The 17,465-nt window shown below is 40.1% G+C and overlaps 1 protein-coding gene across 7 annotated transcripts in view; it reads left to right on the top strand.

Moving 5' to 3' along the window:
• LOC106055668 (fibronectin type-III domain-containing protein 3a-like) overlaps window positions 1–17,465 on the top strand; it is a 116,008-nt gene that overhangs the window by 73,438 nt on the left and 25,105 nt on the right. For 6 of the 7 annotated variants that reach the window (XM_056012993.1, XM_056012992.1, XM_056012994.1 and 3 more), the window contains exons 3-4: window positions 6,345–6,517; window positions 12,162–12,351. In XM_056012993.1, the coding sequence (XP_055868968.1) occupies window positions 6,345–6,517; window positions 12,162–12,351 (363 nt within the window). The remainder of the gene's footprint in view (window positions 1–6,344; window positions 6,518–12,161; window positions 12,352–17,465) is intronic. The other variant, XM_056012991.1, reaches the window with a different exon arrangement.

Below are 17,465 nucleotides of genomic sequence, written 5' to 3'. Positions count from 1 at the left end.
GGAAACCGGCAGTGTGGCACCGCGGCCAGCATGTTGATTGTGCACGATGTCAGGGCGAGCAGACAAACACTGCAGTTTCGTGACTTGTTCACCAGACTTGACCACGACCGTCCGTGATCTCCTTCATCTGGACCCATTCCTGTTGACCATCTACGTCAAGACTATTTAGACTGAATCAAAACTAAAGTACATTGACGTGAAACTCTTCCCATTACAACTCTGCGGAAGTTACAGAGAGTTAAGTCTCTTCAATGTGCCTAGAAATAAGGATTCAATTTAATTAATAATCAAGCTATGAAAACACAGACACTTATGGCTTTCAAATCTCACGCTAATAAATAGAGTGTACATTGTGTGACTATCTGGATCATTTCATTTGAAATTTGTCTTAAGACCTTGTTATGGAGTATTTCTATGTTGATCTACAAAGCAAATTCGTTCTGCTCTTCAGTGTTCAAGATATACAATTCAAAGTTACCCCCCCTCTTTTCTCCTAACCAACAACAACAAAAAGTCTACATTGATTACCTTGGTAATGACTAGAAGTTTAGTTGATTGATGTGGCGATGTCTGGTAGTTGACCGATGTAGGGATGCCCAGTTGTTGACCGATGTGGTGAGGGTTAGGGAGTGGACCAATGTGTGGGGATGTCTGGTAATTGGCCGATTTGTGGGGTGTCCGGTAGTTGACCGATGTGGTGAGGTGATGTCTGGTAGTTGACTGATTTCGTCATGTTTAGCTGTTGTCGTGGTTAGATGAATGATTATTAATTAAATAATAAGAAAAAGTATTTATAATCCAAAAGAAAATGTTTTATAATTTACATTACAATAGTAATGCTCAATATTTTGTACAGAAACTGTGTCGTTCTATGTCTGCCTGTGTTTGTTGATAGTCGTGTATGTGTTTGTTGATAGTCGTGTATGTGTTTGTTGATAGTCGTGTATGTGTTTGTTGATAGTCGTGTATGTGTTTGTTGATAGTCGTGTATGTGTTTGTTTATAGTCGTGTATGTGTTTGTTGACAGTGGAGAGCTCACATTGCCGTTCTTTAAACTTCTGGGCGGACTTACTTGTTTTGATATTATCTAGCACGAAACGAAAAAAAAAGCGGGGAGATAAATAAATAGTGCACATTTTAGCAACTTGTAGGATGCCCCCTCCCCACATTCACCAACACAAACACACACATCTAAAGGCTCATACACATCTCCAGACAAAATGTTCGCCCTCCGAATCCCCAATTTCACCCGTGAAGTCTCGCCCTACTGCGGTAGGGGAGGTGTTGCACTCTGTCGTGTGTGAGAGCGGCTCGAGCCCGGCCCTGCACCCCAGTTTCATTCATCAACTTTCCACATCACAAGTCAACGCCGTCGTCTGTCTCGCCACTTCTGATGTACTGGAAAACTGGCGACAACAGAATTTTCTTTTCTTTTTTTTTTTTTTTTTAGGCTTGCGTGTTATTTCCCAACTTTCTACTTCATAAAGTTTAATGTGAAAAATGTTGATTTTGAAAGCAAAAACAAAAAAAAAAACAACCTAAATGGAATATTATAGATTGCAATGTAGCCTACAAACTAGATATTGCTACGAAGAAACCATTTTCTGCAGTTGAACCCAAGACATTAGGACAGTCGTAATTGATACTATTTAGTATCAACAAAAAAACAAAAGGGACGATTTTATGTAACTGCTTCTTTTGGTCCAGGTACCTTTTAATCTAATATATAAAGTAGAAAGTAAGGCGTATATATGTAATGTAATGTATGGTGTATTTATATATGTATGTCCGGCTTAGAAATCAAAACCGATTGACCAATCTTGATAAATTTTGGCATAAATGTTCCTTAGATCATGGCGGAGACTGTAGTGTATGCTTGATGTCCCACCCACAACCTGTAGGCCCTAAAAATAAAAATGACCTAAATATATCTCTATTAAAGGATGTAGTTGAGGTATGCTCTACATATATTCTCATCTACATATATTCACAAATATTCTACAAATCGGGTTAACCCGTTTTCACAGTATTATATATATATATTTGATACCAATATTTCGACTAAACTGGTAAACCCATTTTCATACTCTACTTTCATTTTCGTGGCAAAGTAAAAAAATACAAATTGAGGGGAACATTCTCCATGTTTGACATATATCTAAATCTAATCTAGTAGATCACCAATACTCAAACTAAGGCCAGCAGGCCGAGGGTCATATCCGGCTAGTAAAAAAATAGATTAGCACATGCATATAAACCATTTTAAAAATAACAATGTATGCTACACCCACAAAAGATTGAGAATGTTGCTTACAAATTTGTAACTGAATATGTCACAATGCAGGTGACTACGTGTTCATATTTGCAGCAGTCAAATCTGATGACCCAAATTCCGAAGTATTCCTAGATGAAACCATGAAAGATTGAACACACACCACTAGCACACACTATAACTTAATTTTAACTCTTTCTCTCCTTAATTATTTTCCCACGTTTCGAAGGAATTCTTAGTTTTGCTCATTACTATTTCACCCCCCCCCCCCTGTTAAAATTAAGCTTCAATAGCTTTGTCGCTTGTTATCAGAAAATATCTTATTTGGTCTAGAATTGAAGGGGAGTGCATGCTCTTTTTATAGAACACAAAATAAAGTTTATAAAAGCAAACATTAATTTAATTTAATGAGGTCAAATCAACGTTGGTATCGTCAATTAGGAGAGAAAGAGTTAATAATAGATTGACACCTGTTAACATAGTTATGAATCATAACTGTGAACGTCTAGTGCATGGAATTGTTTGCTTTTGTAAAGTCAATCAAGAAATGAAATGTGTAAAAAAAAATAAGTTGGCTAATTCTCTGACTGTAGCGAAGTCTTTCCTAGTAAAATTAGGTATCTAGTCTCAGGACATACAACCACGCTCAAGCACATACACACACACTATAAAAAAAAACTCCGTGAAATTTAAGTAGGCTACACTAATATTATATATATATATATAAAACCCTGCTGTCCAAATATTTGTTTAAACTACCATAATCCTTTTTATTTTCTTTGTTTGGTGGGAATGCACTGTGCAGTGACACTTATCAACATAATCCTCCAGATTGGGAGACAATGGATGTGTGGGGTCATTGTCCCGAGAGATTAGCTCTCGCTGACTAGAGACATACATAGAAACATTAACTCATGGGAGCACACAAACCAGGAGATAGATATTAAGATATCATTGTTCCCCCTATAAAAGTATAAGTAGTTACCGTTACTAGCGTATCATGTGACCTTACATTATAGCTACGTGTTGCAAATCGTGTATTGGTTGGCGTGTTTTTCTTCAATGATGTGTATAAAATATTGCGATGGTGTCAAATAGTAAATGAAATGGTTCTTGTCTCCTTTTAGGTTTTACAAGACCAGACGAGATTTGTTTGATATAAGCTGATCGGTTGAAACCAGTGGTTCCCAAACCTTTTTTGCCTGGTAGACATGTTTTCCAATGTTTCGGGTAGACCCCGTGCTTAGCTCATGCATTTGTCACAATTCAACTTCAAAGGTGTATTTATTTTTCCATGACTTCTAAGTCGTGTTTATCTATAAAGGAATATTTAAATTTAAAATGAAGCGAAATAAAATGTAATATTTATTACACGCATTGACCAAACCAAAATATAGGCCCATTAGTGGAATGCTGTGATAATACAACGTCAGAATTTAGATTTAATATTTAAAAACTTGAGCTGAAAATTGGAATAGAAAACGAAAAGAAAACCTTACATAGACCATCGGCGCACAACGACTTTGTCTGGAAAAAATATGTAGGTTGCAACTGGGTCTTCGTAGTCATGTGCAACACTGCACTCATCCTTAATCTTCAAAATGGAAGACATTGCCGTTATTATCAAGTCAAATGATCCTCCAGCTTAGATGGTTTCATAGCGTCATCACTTTGTTGCATAATAGACACACAGGCTATGAAGATAGGAACGAAGCCAAATTTCAAATAATCAACACTCTGCTGTCTACATTTCTTTTTGGATTTGGCCATGTTTCACAAAGACGCAATTAAGATATTTAAAATACAATGTTAACATTTACAAATGTAAAAATTCATTCGAATATAAGGGTTGAAATTCAATGGATTAACTACTTTACGAATCATATGTGTGTATGTGTTAATTCCATGAATAGGAAATAAAATGTTGTCTCCAGCTGCTTAGTTGAGATCCACTTTCATAGGCCCCCATTTACATCTCATAGACCCCCTATTAATTTTGTGTTCACCCTCGTAGATTCATTGGAAGTCGTCTTAGACCCCTGGGGGTCTATATAGACCACTTTGGGAATCATTGGTAAATGACATTTAGCTCCACTTGGGAGTACTGATCATGTCTAAGTATCGATGAGGTATCGCTTCGTTTCTGTGAAACAGTTTTGCCGTTGTTTAGAAAAACAGGCTTTGCATCACTTGTACGGCGGTTTCAGTTCGAGTGTATTTGTTTATATTCCATACACTCTAACCCAACGGAGCAATTACAGCTTTAAAGAAGTGCTTCCCGCCCCGCCCCATCTTAATGTAACCCATTTCCTGTAGGCTTGACCTAGTCAACGTCAAAAGGTCTTAAGCCCCCATAAGCGGCGACATGATGTTGAAACCAAAAAAAAATAGTAGGGAGGGGGGGGATGAAAGAATGTGGGGTTGGCCACCTAAAATTCGGCACAAAACAAACCCAGTTCCACTGGAAACTATAGCAGAAGTTGTTCAGGGGTAGTAGGTCGGCTCATGTTCGCCCTCCATCAACCCGCACGCTGCCTCTGTCTGGTCTCACAAAAACATGCTTCCCGTCTCCAACGTAGCTCTGTAAACAAAATGGAGTTGATAACATTGGCTTGGCCGACTGACTCCATTCTGAGGTTCTCCCCACCCCCATACATATGTACTAAGCACAACTGCTGACCTCAGCACTACTTCACTGCTCACATTTTGAAAGTTTTTTTTTTTTTTTTAAACAATTCTGCTTGCTAAACTTTTGCAGTTAAGGAATGCGCCTTTCTTTAAAATCTCTTCTCCAACTGCCAGAAGAGCTGCTCTGACCTACTTTAGCCCAACGGTCGAGTCCTGCGGTTCATACTCATGGTATTCGTGTTTCCGACACTACCAATCAACATTTTGATCATAGAGAATGGAGAACTCTTAATTTCAAATAACGGTTGACAGTTCTTTGTGTCTAGATAATATGGTATGAACAAGTACAAAGTGTTGATTCCTTGAAAGTTTCAACCTGTGCTAATACTTTACACTGAAAACCAAAAACACGGATAGGAAAACGACCTAAAGTTTTTAGCATTTCCTACTGCAAGTATTCTAGCTCATAGCTTTACATTACAAAACTTATCGACTCTGTACACATTTTATAGCCGTTATTTCTCCCACACCCATTCTCGGATCAGGTTGAAATTTTGTTTAATTATTCATAGTCGATAATACAAGAATCAATTAAAAAAAAAGGCATTAATCAATTAGTAATAATTTATTAATTATGACTTACATGGAAATATTCTAGGATTAGTTGAAATTTTACATAATTATTAATAATCGATGTCAATACATGAATCCATAAAAAAAATAATTAACCAATTCGTTAATCAATTAGTAGTAATTAATTAATCTAGATGTATATAGAAAAAGCGAGTTAATTGTGAAATGGCAGTGATTTTGCGTTTCGTTCCCTTAGATAAGCTTTTTTTTGTTATTGTTTTTACATTTCTTTACTGGTCTTAGAACTAGAATATAGTACAAACAGGACTTTGAACTAAAAAGTGTTTTTTCTCAGCCTATTTGTTTGTAGGCAAACTATGGTTCAAACGATCTGTTCTAATCTACAAGAAACATAAGAAGAAACAATCAAGTCACTGTAAATGGTATTTCAAAGAGATAAGAATTCCACTCCTGTGTGAGGGCCAGACTTCTTGGTTTCTTAAACCTTTATTTTCCTCTGTTTTACTGTGCCTGTTAGTAAATGGAGCTATGCAGTTGAATGTATGAATGTAGTCGAGAGGCCAAGTACGCTTGGACTTGGCTTGGCTCGGCTACCTATGAAAGGGGCTAGAGGTTCGACACCCCGACTCGAGCAGAGTTGTGGTAACTGAGCGCCTAAAGGCAGCACGGAAAACCTACACCCAGATTACCCCCCCCCCCCCGGCTGGTCCACAAATGAGATTGGACCACAGCGCTCTGGACCATAGCATGAAAGTAGCGCTATATAAAAGCCATAATTTATTTATAGTCTTGATTCTATTGTAATATTGAAATATATAATTGCAACTCATTTTTTTTTGTTCTTCATCAGGTCCGGCTACTGTTAGGATGGTGTCCAGCAGCGGGCCACCAGTGCCCATGCCGATGCAGGTGCCCCCGGGACATATGGTCCAGCAGATTGTGGACGAGCACGGTATCTTGACCCACGTGATACTCTCCCCCCAGCCCCCGGGTCACACGGCTCCCATGACGGTAGGACCTTACGTATGTACTCTCATTTAAGTCTTTTTTTTTTCCCCCACTGGATGCATTGACTAACCAGCCTGCTCGTCCTGCCTGATGGAATGATCCTAATCATGTGTAGAGTTGGACCCACTGTAGTATTGCATTGTCTAGGGGGGTAGCACGATTCCAATCGGTGTAATGCATGGTTCCTAAATGTTGTGCATGAGTTGGTGTTGAGTTACAACATTCTTACTTCGTCTTACGTCCCAATTTTCTAGTGTTTTGTTTTGTTTTTTAATTGTTTACATGTTCATGTTGGAATACGTGTTTTTTTTTGTTTTTGTTTTGTTTTGAAACCTTTCCAATGCTTTCGTGACCTTATCAATACACAATACATAGCATCAACTTTAAACTAGAGACCATAACGCTTTTATTGTGAACACCACATATTATAATCAACAAACCTGTACTAGTCCCTAAATATACATTTTACTGACAAAAACTGACAATACGTTTGTTGAGAACAATGTAGTGGATTTACAACACTTGAAGATGCATTGACCATTTTGATGCAATCATCGCCGTGGTTCACAGGAGCCCTTATCGTTTGGACTCTTAGTTTTGTTAGCAAGTTAGGTTCATTTTTATTGTGTGAATTCGAAGTATTATTCATTCTCATTTTTTTTTAATTCTTTCCATTCAATTGTATTAAAAAAACAACTTTTGACAACGTTTATCATCACGATTTTTTTGTAGCCACACCTTTGGGTACGGTAGTGTGTACACATCTACGTCTGCTAGTTTCACTAACTCTCCAGAACACTCTGTTTTACTCACATTCTTAGCGATTCACTTCTTCCGTTAGTCAGTTAGAGGGGTGTGATCTCACATAGTGGCCAGTGAACTAAGGAACTTTCAGTCTCTGTCCATCGCAGTGTTGTCACAAGTTCTGAGAATCGTTTCCAACTGGCCACCTTTGGATGCAGATAGCTGAACAACATAGAAGAGGCAAAGTCAGGCCCTAGTTAAGTAAAGTAATAGTAGCTCTTTCAGACCTTGCGATCGACGTGGCAGATAGTGTAAAGGTCATCTGTTTCTGTGGCTCACGGTTAACGAGGGTGTCATGTGGCCAGCACAACGGCCAACCGCCTTTACTTTTCCATAACTAATGTCAGGTACCCATTAGAGCTGGCTGGGCTCGAAGACGCCCTAAATATCCCGAAATTAAAAATTCCAGTCTTCACTAGGATTCGAACCTGGGACCCCTCGCTTAGGAAAACAATCGCTTTACCACTCATCCGCTGCGCCTCCATATGACCTAGTTTAAATGGTTAATATTTGTGTTGCTGTTTAAAGGCACTTCAGAAAGTTAACAGTAATGGAAAGACCTAGGGAGAAACACAAACCATCCTTGATACCATCGATACTATGGCCATAACTCTCTAAACTGAGGCTGTATTTCAATGAAAGGAATTCTCCTATTTAGTGTTAGGGGCAACAAGTAGATTTCGTTTCAGGTTCAAAGAAATATTTCACTTCTACAGACATTTCACAGAGACTTTCTACCCGATACATTTTTGTGTAAACATCAGAAGCCTTGAGCCTTTTTTTCTCCTTACCTCTTGGTCATTCTACAATTTGCTTCAACATTCTGCTAATGATCAGTTGGCATACTCTCTCTCTCTCTGTCTCTGTCTCTCTTATACCCCCTCCATCTTTCTCTTTATTTATGACAGTTTAAAAAAAAGAGAGAGAGCAACCCATTGTTCCATTAATATTATTTCCAGAACAGGGTATAGCAATGAGTCAACTGATGCCATTCACTGCTAGCTAACACTCAAACAATATGCTTCAACACAATATAATAATAATAAAAACAGCTAAAATGTATTGGGATTGTATCTTATGATGGTCACTTAAGCATGAGATCAACTTTTTCTCACATCTATGTTCATGGTTTCAGATTTCGTCCATTTTTACAAAATCCATTCCAACTCTGTCCGTCTGTGTGGGTGGAATCTTGTATACCTTAGTTCTCCAACTTCCCATTATCGGATCAAGTTGAAACCTTGCACAATCAGTCATCGTCAAAGACAATACATGAATCACGCAAAAAAAAATATATCAATTAATGAATGAATTAGTAGTATTTAATTTGTTGTACATAGAAAAGGGATATTTATTATGCAGTATTGAGAAGTATTGCAGTAATTGTTCGGTTCTTCCCTCAGTTTTTGTTTTTGTAATTTATTTTTTTATATTTTGCTTGTTTAAAATTAAAACTCTACTTCTCCGCTTGTTAAGGCCTTGGTCTAACTTGGCTGGTTCCAAATGGGCATGCTATGTGTGTTCTTTTAGACTGTTCAATGTTTACGTCACTCATTGGCTGGTGTGTTGTTGTTATTATTGTGTTCTACCAACTCCTTTGTGACATTGTTATTTACAAGTCTGGTTAGCGCCACAATGAATGTATGCTGCACCATAAATCTTGTGAAGATTTGGCGACATGAAGAAATACATGTGAATTGCCGGGAAATACGTGCCACTAATCTGAGGGACTAGACAATAATTATAGGCTTCAACAATGGACTCGGCTGTTTGAGAAAATAAAAATCAGACTGAAAAAGGGGGTGGGGCGTTGCTGCTGAGATTGCTTGCGGGGGGTAAACTATCTCTTGTTAAAGCCCTCATATATCACTGCAGTGCTAGTGTCCGCGAATGACTTTGTTCTGTTACAACAATTAGAGTTGCATTCTATCTTTGCCAAGGCTTTTGTTCTCTTTAAATTGTACTTTAAATTAGTCCAAGCTGAAGTTGATTTATCTGAAGACTATTTTTTTCAAAGGAAATAGTTTTAAATAGTGAATTCTATCTGAGACAGTTTCAGCCTTCCTCTTCCGAAACATTCTGGAGAAACGTGAACAATCATTTCCAAACAGTTGGCATTTTATTTATGCGGGGTTCTCAACTTTGTGACAGGTTTACTGTTGTCCGCTCTGGGCGTGTGTCGTTGGAGCCCAATATTTATGGCCCCCCTGTATCTCATTGTCACTGGCACACAATGGCACTGACAACCATTTGGATGTATCCACACGTATACACGCCTGTTGGGAAGATAACCGAGAAAGTAACTTGGAACGTTGACTTGGGCTCTTCATGAAAGATGTTTAGGTCTCTGTTGTTGAATGCTCATTGGGTTGACTAGGAAATGGCTTGATTGGTTTGTATTGCGTAGTGTTCAATAGTCAAGCTGCCAGACACGTATGTTCCGCCATGATGCTTGATTTGCACAGTCACGATCTAAGATTTTGATTTGAATAGCCTTCACAGGCTAGACATGTCTGTTCAGATGTTAATGCATTTGTTGTTGGCATTAGGGCGAGTTCAAAAATAGACACTTGGAGGAAGCCATGCACTGTATAGTTTTGTTGTTAACAATTTCACGCACACATATTGTCTAGATGACAATATACTGGAGCAGTCCATTTCTGTTTCATTTGCCGCCCTAAGGTGTTGAATACCTGACTTGTGCGTAATGTAGCAGAGCTTTTGTGTGGAGGACGGACACGTGTCATGTTGAATCATAGGTCTCTGGTGTTCGTGGAGATTCCAGGTCATTCCAGCTCTTAAAGAGATGTGGGTGTAACTCCGGGTTGGGGGTTTTGAAGGATTACTCATCCTATAGAGAGCCCTAGCAAGACGCTCGTCTCTTTGGCGGAGTAGGAAGGGAGGTTCTTGCTTTTGGAGATGGGCAGGTCAGTGTCCGAACTTCTAGGGAGTTAACACAAACTCACTGTCATTTGAATTAAACTATTGCTGGCTATGTTCAACTAAAGCAAATATTTGGCATACGTCTGACTAATGACACTGCAATGCAGCGCTTATCAAATTTTCTCTAGCGACATTCTGCTAGACACACACACACACACACAAATACTTTTGCGCCCCCTTGAACTTTTTTTCTTGGCGTTCACGGCCCGCTATTTCTTCTAGTAAGAATTTCGCGGATCAAGTAATTGTCAGGATGTGGCAGGCCAAGACTGAAGAGCCGAGACATTGGAGTCGGTAGAGCCTGTACGTTTGTAAAGGGCTCGACACTGGTGGAATTATTGAGCTACGTCAGACAACAGAACGGGGGCACGTGACAAAGGAAAGAAAATGATCCAATCGGTGACAATATCATAGTTGTCGTTGTTTTGGTTTTTCCCAAAAAATCAATCCAGTTGCAGGCGAGGTCTTACTTAGATGAATGAAACGTCACTTAATTTAATAATAATTATACTGTAAACATTGGCAATACCATTTGTATTTGATTAGTACTCAAATGTGGATTTATAACCTCGATGTAAATACAATAGATTTTGTATTCTTGAAAAAACAAAATAAATCAAGACAGCATTCGCGCGCTTCTGTCATGGAAGAAACGACAAGTTAAGAGTTGCTATTAAAAGGGAAAGATTGAAACAGTCTCCACTATCGAGGGAAATGTTCTAATAAGCAATGTGTCTCCATTCATCTATTTCTCATCGATTCATCCATGATAAAGAGATTTATCAGCGTCCGTGCATTTTATGTTCTACCATGTATGCATGTTGGATGTAATACAGTCTATTCCTAGTTGTATGCATGATGAGACTATTCAATGTGATATGCTAGATGTAGATTCTAGAAAGACGTAGGGCCCAAATGTTCATCATTTATTTCACGTACATTTGTAGTGTTACTTCTGTTGTCTAATCAACATGTGCAGTGAAGTGAATTTGTTGTGGAAACTAGACATGTGTCTTATGACGTACTATTTGACTTACCCGATGATGGGTTAGAATTTGCACACAAAAAAAAAAAAAAACATGAAACGCTAATTATAGTGTGGAAAACTGTTAACTGGTGTCACTATATCTTGATCTGAATGATAAACAGAGATGACAATTATTTCATTTCATTTAAATCTTGATCTGAATGATAAACAGAGATGACAATTATTTCATTTCATTTAAATCTTGATCTGAATGATAAACAGAGATGACAATTATTTCATTTCATTTAAATCTTGATCTGAATGATAAACAGAGATGTCAATTATTTCATTTCATTTTATACCTTTAAAATAATTACAAATATTGTGACTTAATTAAAGTTCCCCTTTCAGACCTTGCGATCTTTTGGGAAGGTGATGTTAATGTCATCTGTTTCTTTGGCCTGCGGTTAACGAGCAGGGTGTCATGTGGCCAGCACAACGACCAACCGCCTTTACTTTCCCCAATTAAAGTCAGTTACCCATTTTAGAGTTGGGTGGATTCAGGGGCGCCCTTAAAATCCCGAAATTCAAAATCTACGTTTTCACTGAGATTCGAACCCTGAACTCGGGTTCGGAAGCCAAGCGCTTAACCACTCAGCCACCGCGCCCTCTCCCCTTGACTAAATTAGCTAGTTATAGATGCACCCGTTCAATACAACATTGACATTTTTTAATGGCGATTCTTGCGGAATGGAAATATTGAACGAAAAAAAGCTAAGGGTCCATTGGCTAGGGTAGAATTACATGAATTCAATTGCTAAGGGTCCATTGGCTCTGGTATTTTGTTTGTTACTTGCCATTAGGACATTGTCATATGAACTTTACTACCAATCCAAGGAACCTATTTGTTAATTTGGTGTGATTGTTTTCTTTGTTTTATTGCAGGCTGGCCCCGCTGCCGGATCTCCGTTTTACCCCTCCTACGGGGCGTCTCATTACGTGCCCACACCGCCCCAGTACAGTCACCACGCACACCCCCACCCTGTGCCCCCACACGTGCACGGGGGCATTCCTCACATCCCTCCCTCCTCTGCTGCCAGCACCCACGTACCAGTGCAGTCCCAAGGGGAGTACGGTGAGTACCACTGTTTGTGTTTAGCATACTTTTACGGTGACCAATTAACGCACATGTCTTTTGGACCTAAATAGTATCAAGGACAATGAGGAGGCGGGGCAGGGTATAAATAATAAAAATAGAATCGCTGTTGAAACCAGCCATCATCGTATATGTATTCCACTTTCTTTCCTAGTTGAGGGTGAGTTTTAAAAAAAATATATATATATAGTCGTCTTTAGATCTAGGTCTGTTCTGATCGCATACACATGCTTATCATGCTATGACCCCATGCTATATAAGAAATCTTCAAACTTAGATTATAGCAAGTACATTTTGGTATGTCTCATAGTGTGAAACAATAGAGCCCTTGTTAATCTTTTCGGTCATATGCAATCCAGTTTAGTATTAGATCAAAATGGAGTAGAGCGATACTATCGAATTTCGAAAGTAAATGCATTATTTCATCCTTTAACTATATAGATGTTCCCCTGAAACTCTATTCGGAGAACTCCTTCCAAGAAACGGGCGATGAATGTTTCCCCCCTTCTCAGAATCTAAATCGATAGACTACCTTTATTCGTGCAAAAAAAAAAAACCATAAAAAAAACGTCCTTTTAAAGTTTTGTAGACTAAACCTACGGACATTTACCAGTTGTTTTTTTTTGTTGCACTATGGATGAGAAAAAGTCTGAGGTCGTCGTGTACTATAATGATTTGATTTGATTTGATTTTTGATATGAGGCACATCGGCACAATTTAGGCCATGTCGTGCCTGCAGTCCCTTAAGGACTACTCTCTCTCTAAACAACAAGGGCCAGATTCTATAGTCATATAATTAAAATCAAGGTCTATTCACAGTTAAAATAGTGTTACAAATGAACAGTGATAGGTAGAGGTCAACGTATGACCCCGGCGAGATGACACAGCAGCTAGTGTTCCCTGGAATCTACATGTACAAACAAAGACAGGATGTGACGTGTCCACACGTGTTGTTCCAGGGGACGAACAGATCTAAGTAGGGGGACAGTTACTAATGAACAGTGACAGATAAAGGTCACTACGTGTGACCCCGACTTGATGACACTGCAGCGAGTGTTTTCTGGAATCTACATGTATAAATAAAGACAGGATGTGACGTTTCCTGACATGTTATTCCAGAGGATACTAGGAGTGTTTGTGCAACTTTGGACAAGCGATTAGGGACTCTTTATAAGCCAGAGAGTTAATGTGAAAGTCAGTCGTATGGAGTCGTATGGAGTCGTGAGTGAGCCGTTACAGTCGATACAGACGATGTAAGACGTGTGCGGCTCTGTGGAAGAGAAATGTGTACGACTCGATGCAAGTTAACTAGGGTAGAGTTAACTGGAGTGGACTACTGTCGTTAAAGTCTATACAGCGAACTACAGTGGACTTGAGCTGTTACAGTCGATACAGTCGATGTAAGACGTGTGCGGCTCTGATTCGGTAGACTTGAGTACGACTTGGTTCAGCTTTGGGAGACCTGAAGCGACACTGGGAAGTGTGTCGTTGGTCTGTTCTGTGGAATACGGCTCGAGGAAAGTTGAGAAGAGAGGAATTGCAACGAAGTGAAGAGATGAATTGCAACGAAGTATAGCTAACTGTAAACTGACAGATATTGTACAGTCTTCTACGCTACATGTTACAGTAACGAATTGTTAGGGTTAATAGTCATTAAAGTTATATGATACTGAAAGTTTAGTCGTCAAGTTCTTTGCTGTGTTTTTATTTGTGTGCCAACTAATACATCTAGCCAGAAGATTCAGAAATACGTAACAATAGTAAAGGTAGTAAAAATTTAAATATTTGGTAAAAATCTAATGTAAATAGTGCATGTTCACAAATTCAGTAATCAGATCTTCGTAGATAGCCCCAATTCCCGAATAAAGCCCAGTACCTTCCCAGGGTCGACATTATTAAATAGTGTTTTTAGATTAGTGGCTCTAAAATATTTCGCCCTGACATCCTGGTATCTGGGGCAATCAACGAGGATATGTTCCACGGTGAGGCGAGTCACAGTACTCGCAAAGTGGGGGCTCCTCTCTCTTCAGTACAAAAGAGTGCGTGATGTAGGTGTGGCCAATCCTAAGTCTGGACATGGTTGTGCTACCACGCCTTGTCAGACCCTTAGTTGTGGGCCGCCACCTGACATCCGCCACAATCTGCCTGAGTTTACTGTGAGTCTCAGCCTCCCATCGGTTCTGCCACTCTCGATAGGTGGCAGAGACAATACTTTGTCTCAGGTCCGAGTAGGGAATTTGGGTTCCTGACACCGCATGATTTAGGGCTCTCTTTGCTTCTCTGTCTGCGGCTTCGTTTCCCTCAATGCCAACGTGGGAGGGGACCCAGATGAAGGTGACATCCCTACGGTCGGCTGTTATTTGGTCCAACAGCTTCAGGCTCTTATGTACCAATGGGATGTCAGTCTTCATCCGCCCCAAAGCTTGCAATGCAGATTTGGAGTCGGAGCAGATTATAAATTTACTCCTTTCTGATGCTTTTACGGCCATAAGTGCAAGCAATATTGCGTGCAATTCGGCCGTAAAGATGGAGCAGCCATCGGGGAGTCTACGGGAGATTGTTTTGTTCCGAAAGGAGCAGGCACACGCGACCTTTCCCTCCATTTTGGATCCGTCTGTGTAGATGGTGCCACAATCTCCGTAGCTCTCCTGCAGTTCCCTAAAGTGGACTTGTAGTATGCTTGGGTCTGTATTTTCTTTTTTGAAATTAAGGAGGGATAAATTTAATTTGGGTTTATTCATTAGCCAAGGAGGATTCTGAGAGGTTTCTATTTTAGAGATTTGGTCAATGGGTGGGGTTAAATTTTGGATGGGTTCTCTCATTCGAAGGCCCAACGGCTGTATGACGTTAGGCCTTCGATTGTATAATTCTACCTCTGTGGGGTTAAATATGGAGTCAAAAGCAGGGTTCGTGGGGTTGGATTTTAGCTTGACTATATACTGCATTGCAAGCTTTTTCATTCTTATATCCATGGGGAGTTCTCCAGCCTCCACATGGAGACTTGGGATAGGTGATGTACGAAACGCGCCGAGACAGAGACGCAGGGCAGCATTTTGTATTGGTTCCAGTATTTTTAGGTACGACTTCCTTGCTGCTCCATATATTATGGATCCGTAGTCTAGCTTGGATCGAATTAGACTCCGATAGAGCAGCAGCAAGGTATCTCTGTCAGCTCCCCAGTCCGTATGGCTGAGTACTCTTAGTATGTTTAATGACTTTTGGCATTTCTTCTTAAGTTCCTTAATGTGGGGGAGAAAATTAAATTTGGAATCTAAGGTGAGGCCTAAAAATTTTGTAGTTTTCACGACAGGGATCTTCTTTTTGTGTATAAATAGTTCAGGGTCTGGGTGGAGTCCCCTTAGATTACAAAAATGCATACTAACTGTTTTGGAGTCTGAGAATTTGAAACCATTATAGTTTGCCCAACCCTGAATTTTGTTTAAACATAACTGTAATTTTCTTTCTAAGGTGTTCATGTTTTTCCCATAAGTAAGAATGACAAAGTCATCAACATACAAAGAGCACTCTATGCCAGGGGACAGCGCATTTATGATGCTATTTATTTTGATGTTGAACAGGGTGACTGACAGAATGCTCCCCTGGGGTACACCCATTATCTGGTCATGAGTGTCAGAAGCGGAGTTGCCCACTCGAACCTGAAATTTTCGATCTTTCAGGAATTCCTCCACAAAACGGGGGAGGTGTCCCTTAAGCTCCATAAGCGCCAGGCCAGGTCACGTAGAATGCCATGTTTCCAGGTTGTGTCATAGGCCTTTTCTATATCGAAGAATACAGCTACTTGATGTTCTCTTCTGAGTAATGCATTTCTAATATAAGCTTCCAGCCTTACCAGGTGGTCAGTTGTTGTCCGCCCCTGCCGGAATCCGCACTGGTAGTTTGAGATCACTTTATTCCTTTCCAGGTACCAGACCAGCCTACTGTTAATCATTCTTTCCATGGTTTTGCAGATGCAGCTTGTTAGTGCTATTGGTCGATAGTTAGCTGGGTCAGAGCCGTCTCTTCCCGGTTTAGGTATCGGTATAACTGTGGCTTTCCTCCAGCTGTTTGGGAAAGCGCCTGTTTGCCACACACAGTTATAGACCCCTAGCAGGACTGCCAATGAGGGTTCGGGAAGGTGCTTGAGGAACTGGTAATGGATTTCGTCTTCTCCAGGCGCTGTGTCATGTGACTTGTCCAGCGATTCCCTCAGTTCCTCAAGCGAGAACGGTTTGTTGTAGTCTTCATTGTTCTCTGACCTGAAATCAATGGGGTGTCTTTCCTCCCTGGTTTTGACTTTTTGGAACTCTGGCGTGTAGTGTGCAGTGGATGATTTTTCTGCTATTGAGGATGCAAGGCAGTCAGCTATTTCTCTGGGGGACGTGACAGTTCGTCCTTGGTTTTTCAAATGCCCTATTGCATTTGATTCTTTCCCTTTGATTCGCCTTACTGCCTTCCAAACCGCTCTAGCAGAAGTTTTGGCATCCAGACTGCCGACAAAACTTCTCTAGGAATTCCTTTTGGCTGACCGTATTGCTCTAGCTATCCTGAATAGCTTTAGGTTTTCCTGGGAAGGATTCTTTATAAATGCAGCCAGTCGTTTTTTCCTATCACCAATAGCACTTTTGCAAGCTGTATCAAACCATGGTTTGCTAGGCCGTTTTGGATTTGCAGAGGTTAGGGGTACAACTTTCCTGGCTATACTTAGTAGCTTGCTAGCAAAGGTATCAGCTGGGTTCTGTTCATGGAGGATATTTTCTGTGATATCCTCAGAGCATCTTTTTTGGAATTGTTCCCAATCGGCCTTATTCAGTTTCCACCGCTGAGGTCGTCCCAATGAAGGGAGATTGTTAGTAATGATGATTGGGAAGTGATCACTTCCCCGTAGATCATTGCTAACTGACCATTTAAAATCGTCCAGAAGTCCGGGGACGCATACGGTGAGGTCAATGCATGTGAATGATCCAGTTCCTGGGTGCAAGTAGGTCGGTGATGCATCATTAAGTATGCATAAATCATGTTGGAGGAAGATATCCTCCAGCATACGACCTCTTGTGTCGGTATTGTTGGATCCCCACATGGTGTTATGGGCATTG

The sequence above is a fragment of the Biomphalaria glabrata genome, chromosome 15 (genome assembly GCF_947242115.1).
Source record: "Biomphalaria glabrata chromosome 15, xgBioGlab47.1, whole genome shotgun sequence".
Taxonomy (NCBI): Eukaryota; Metazoa; Mollusca; class Gastropoda; family Planorbidae; genus Biomphalaria; species Biomphalaria glabrata.
Note: the sequence above shows the minus strand (reverse complement) of the source record. Positions and strands in the feature narration are given on the sequence as shown.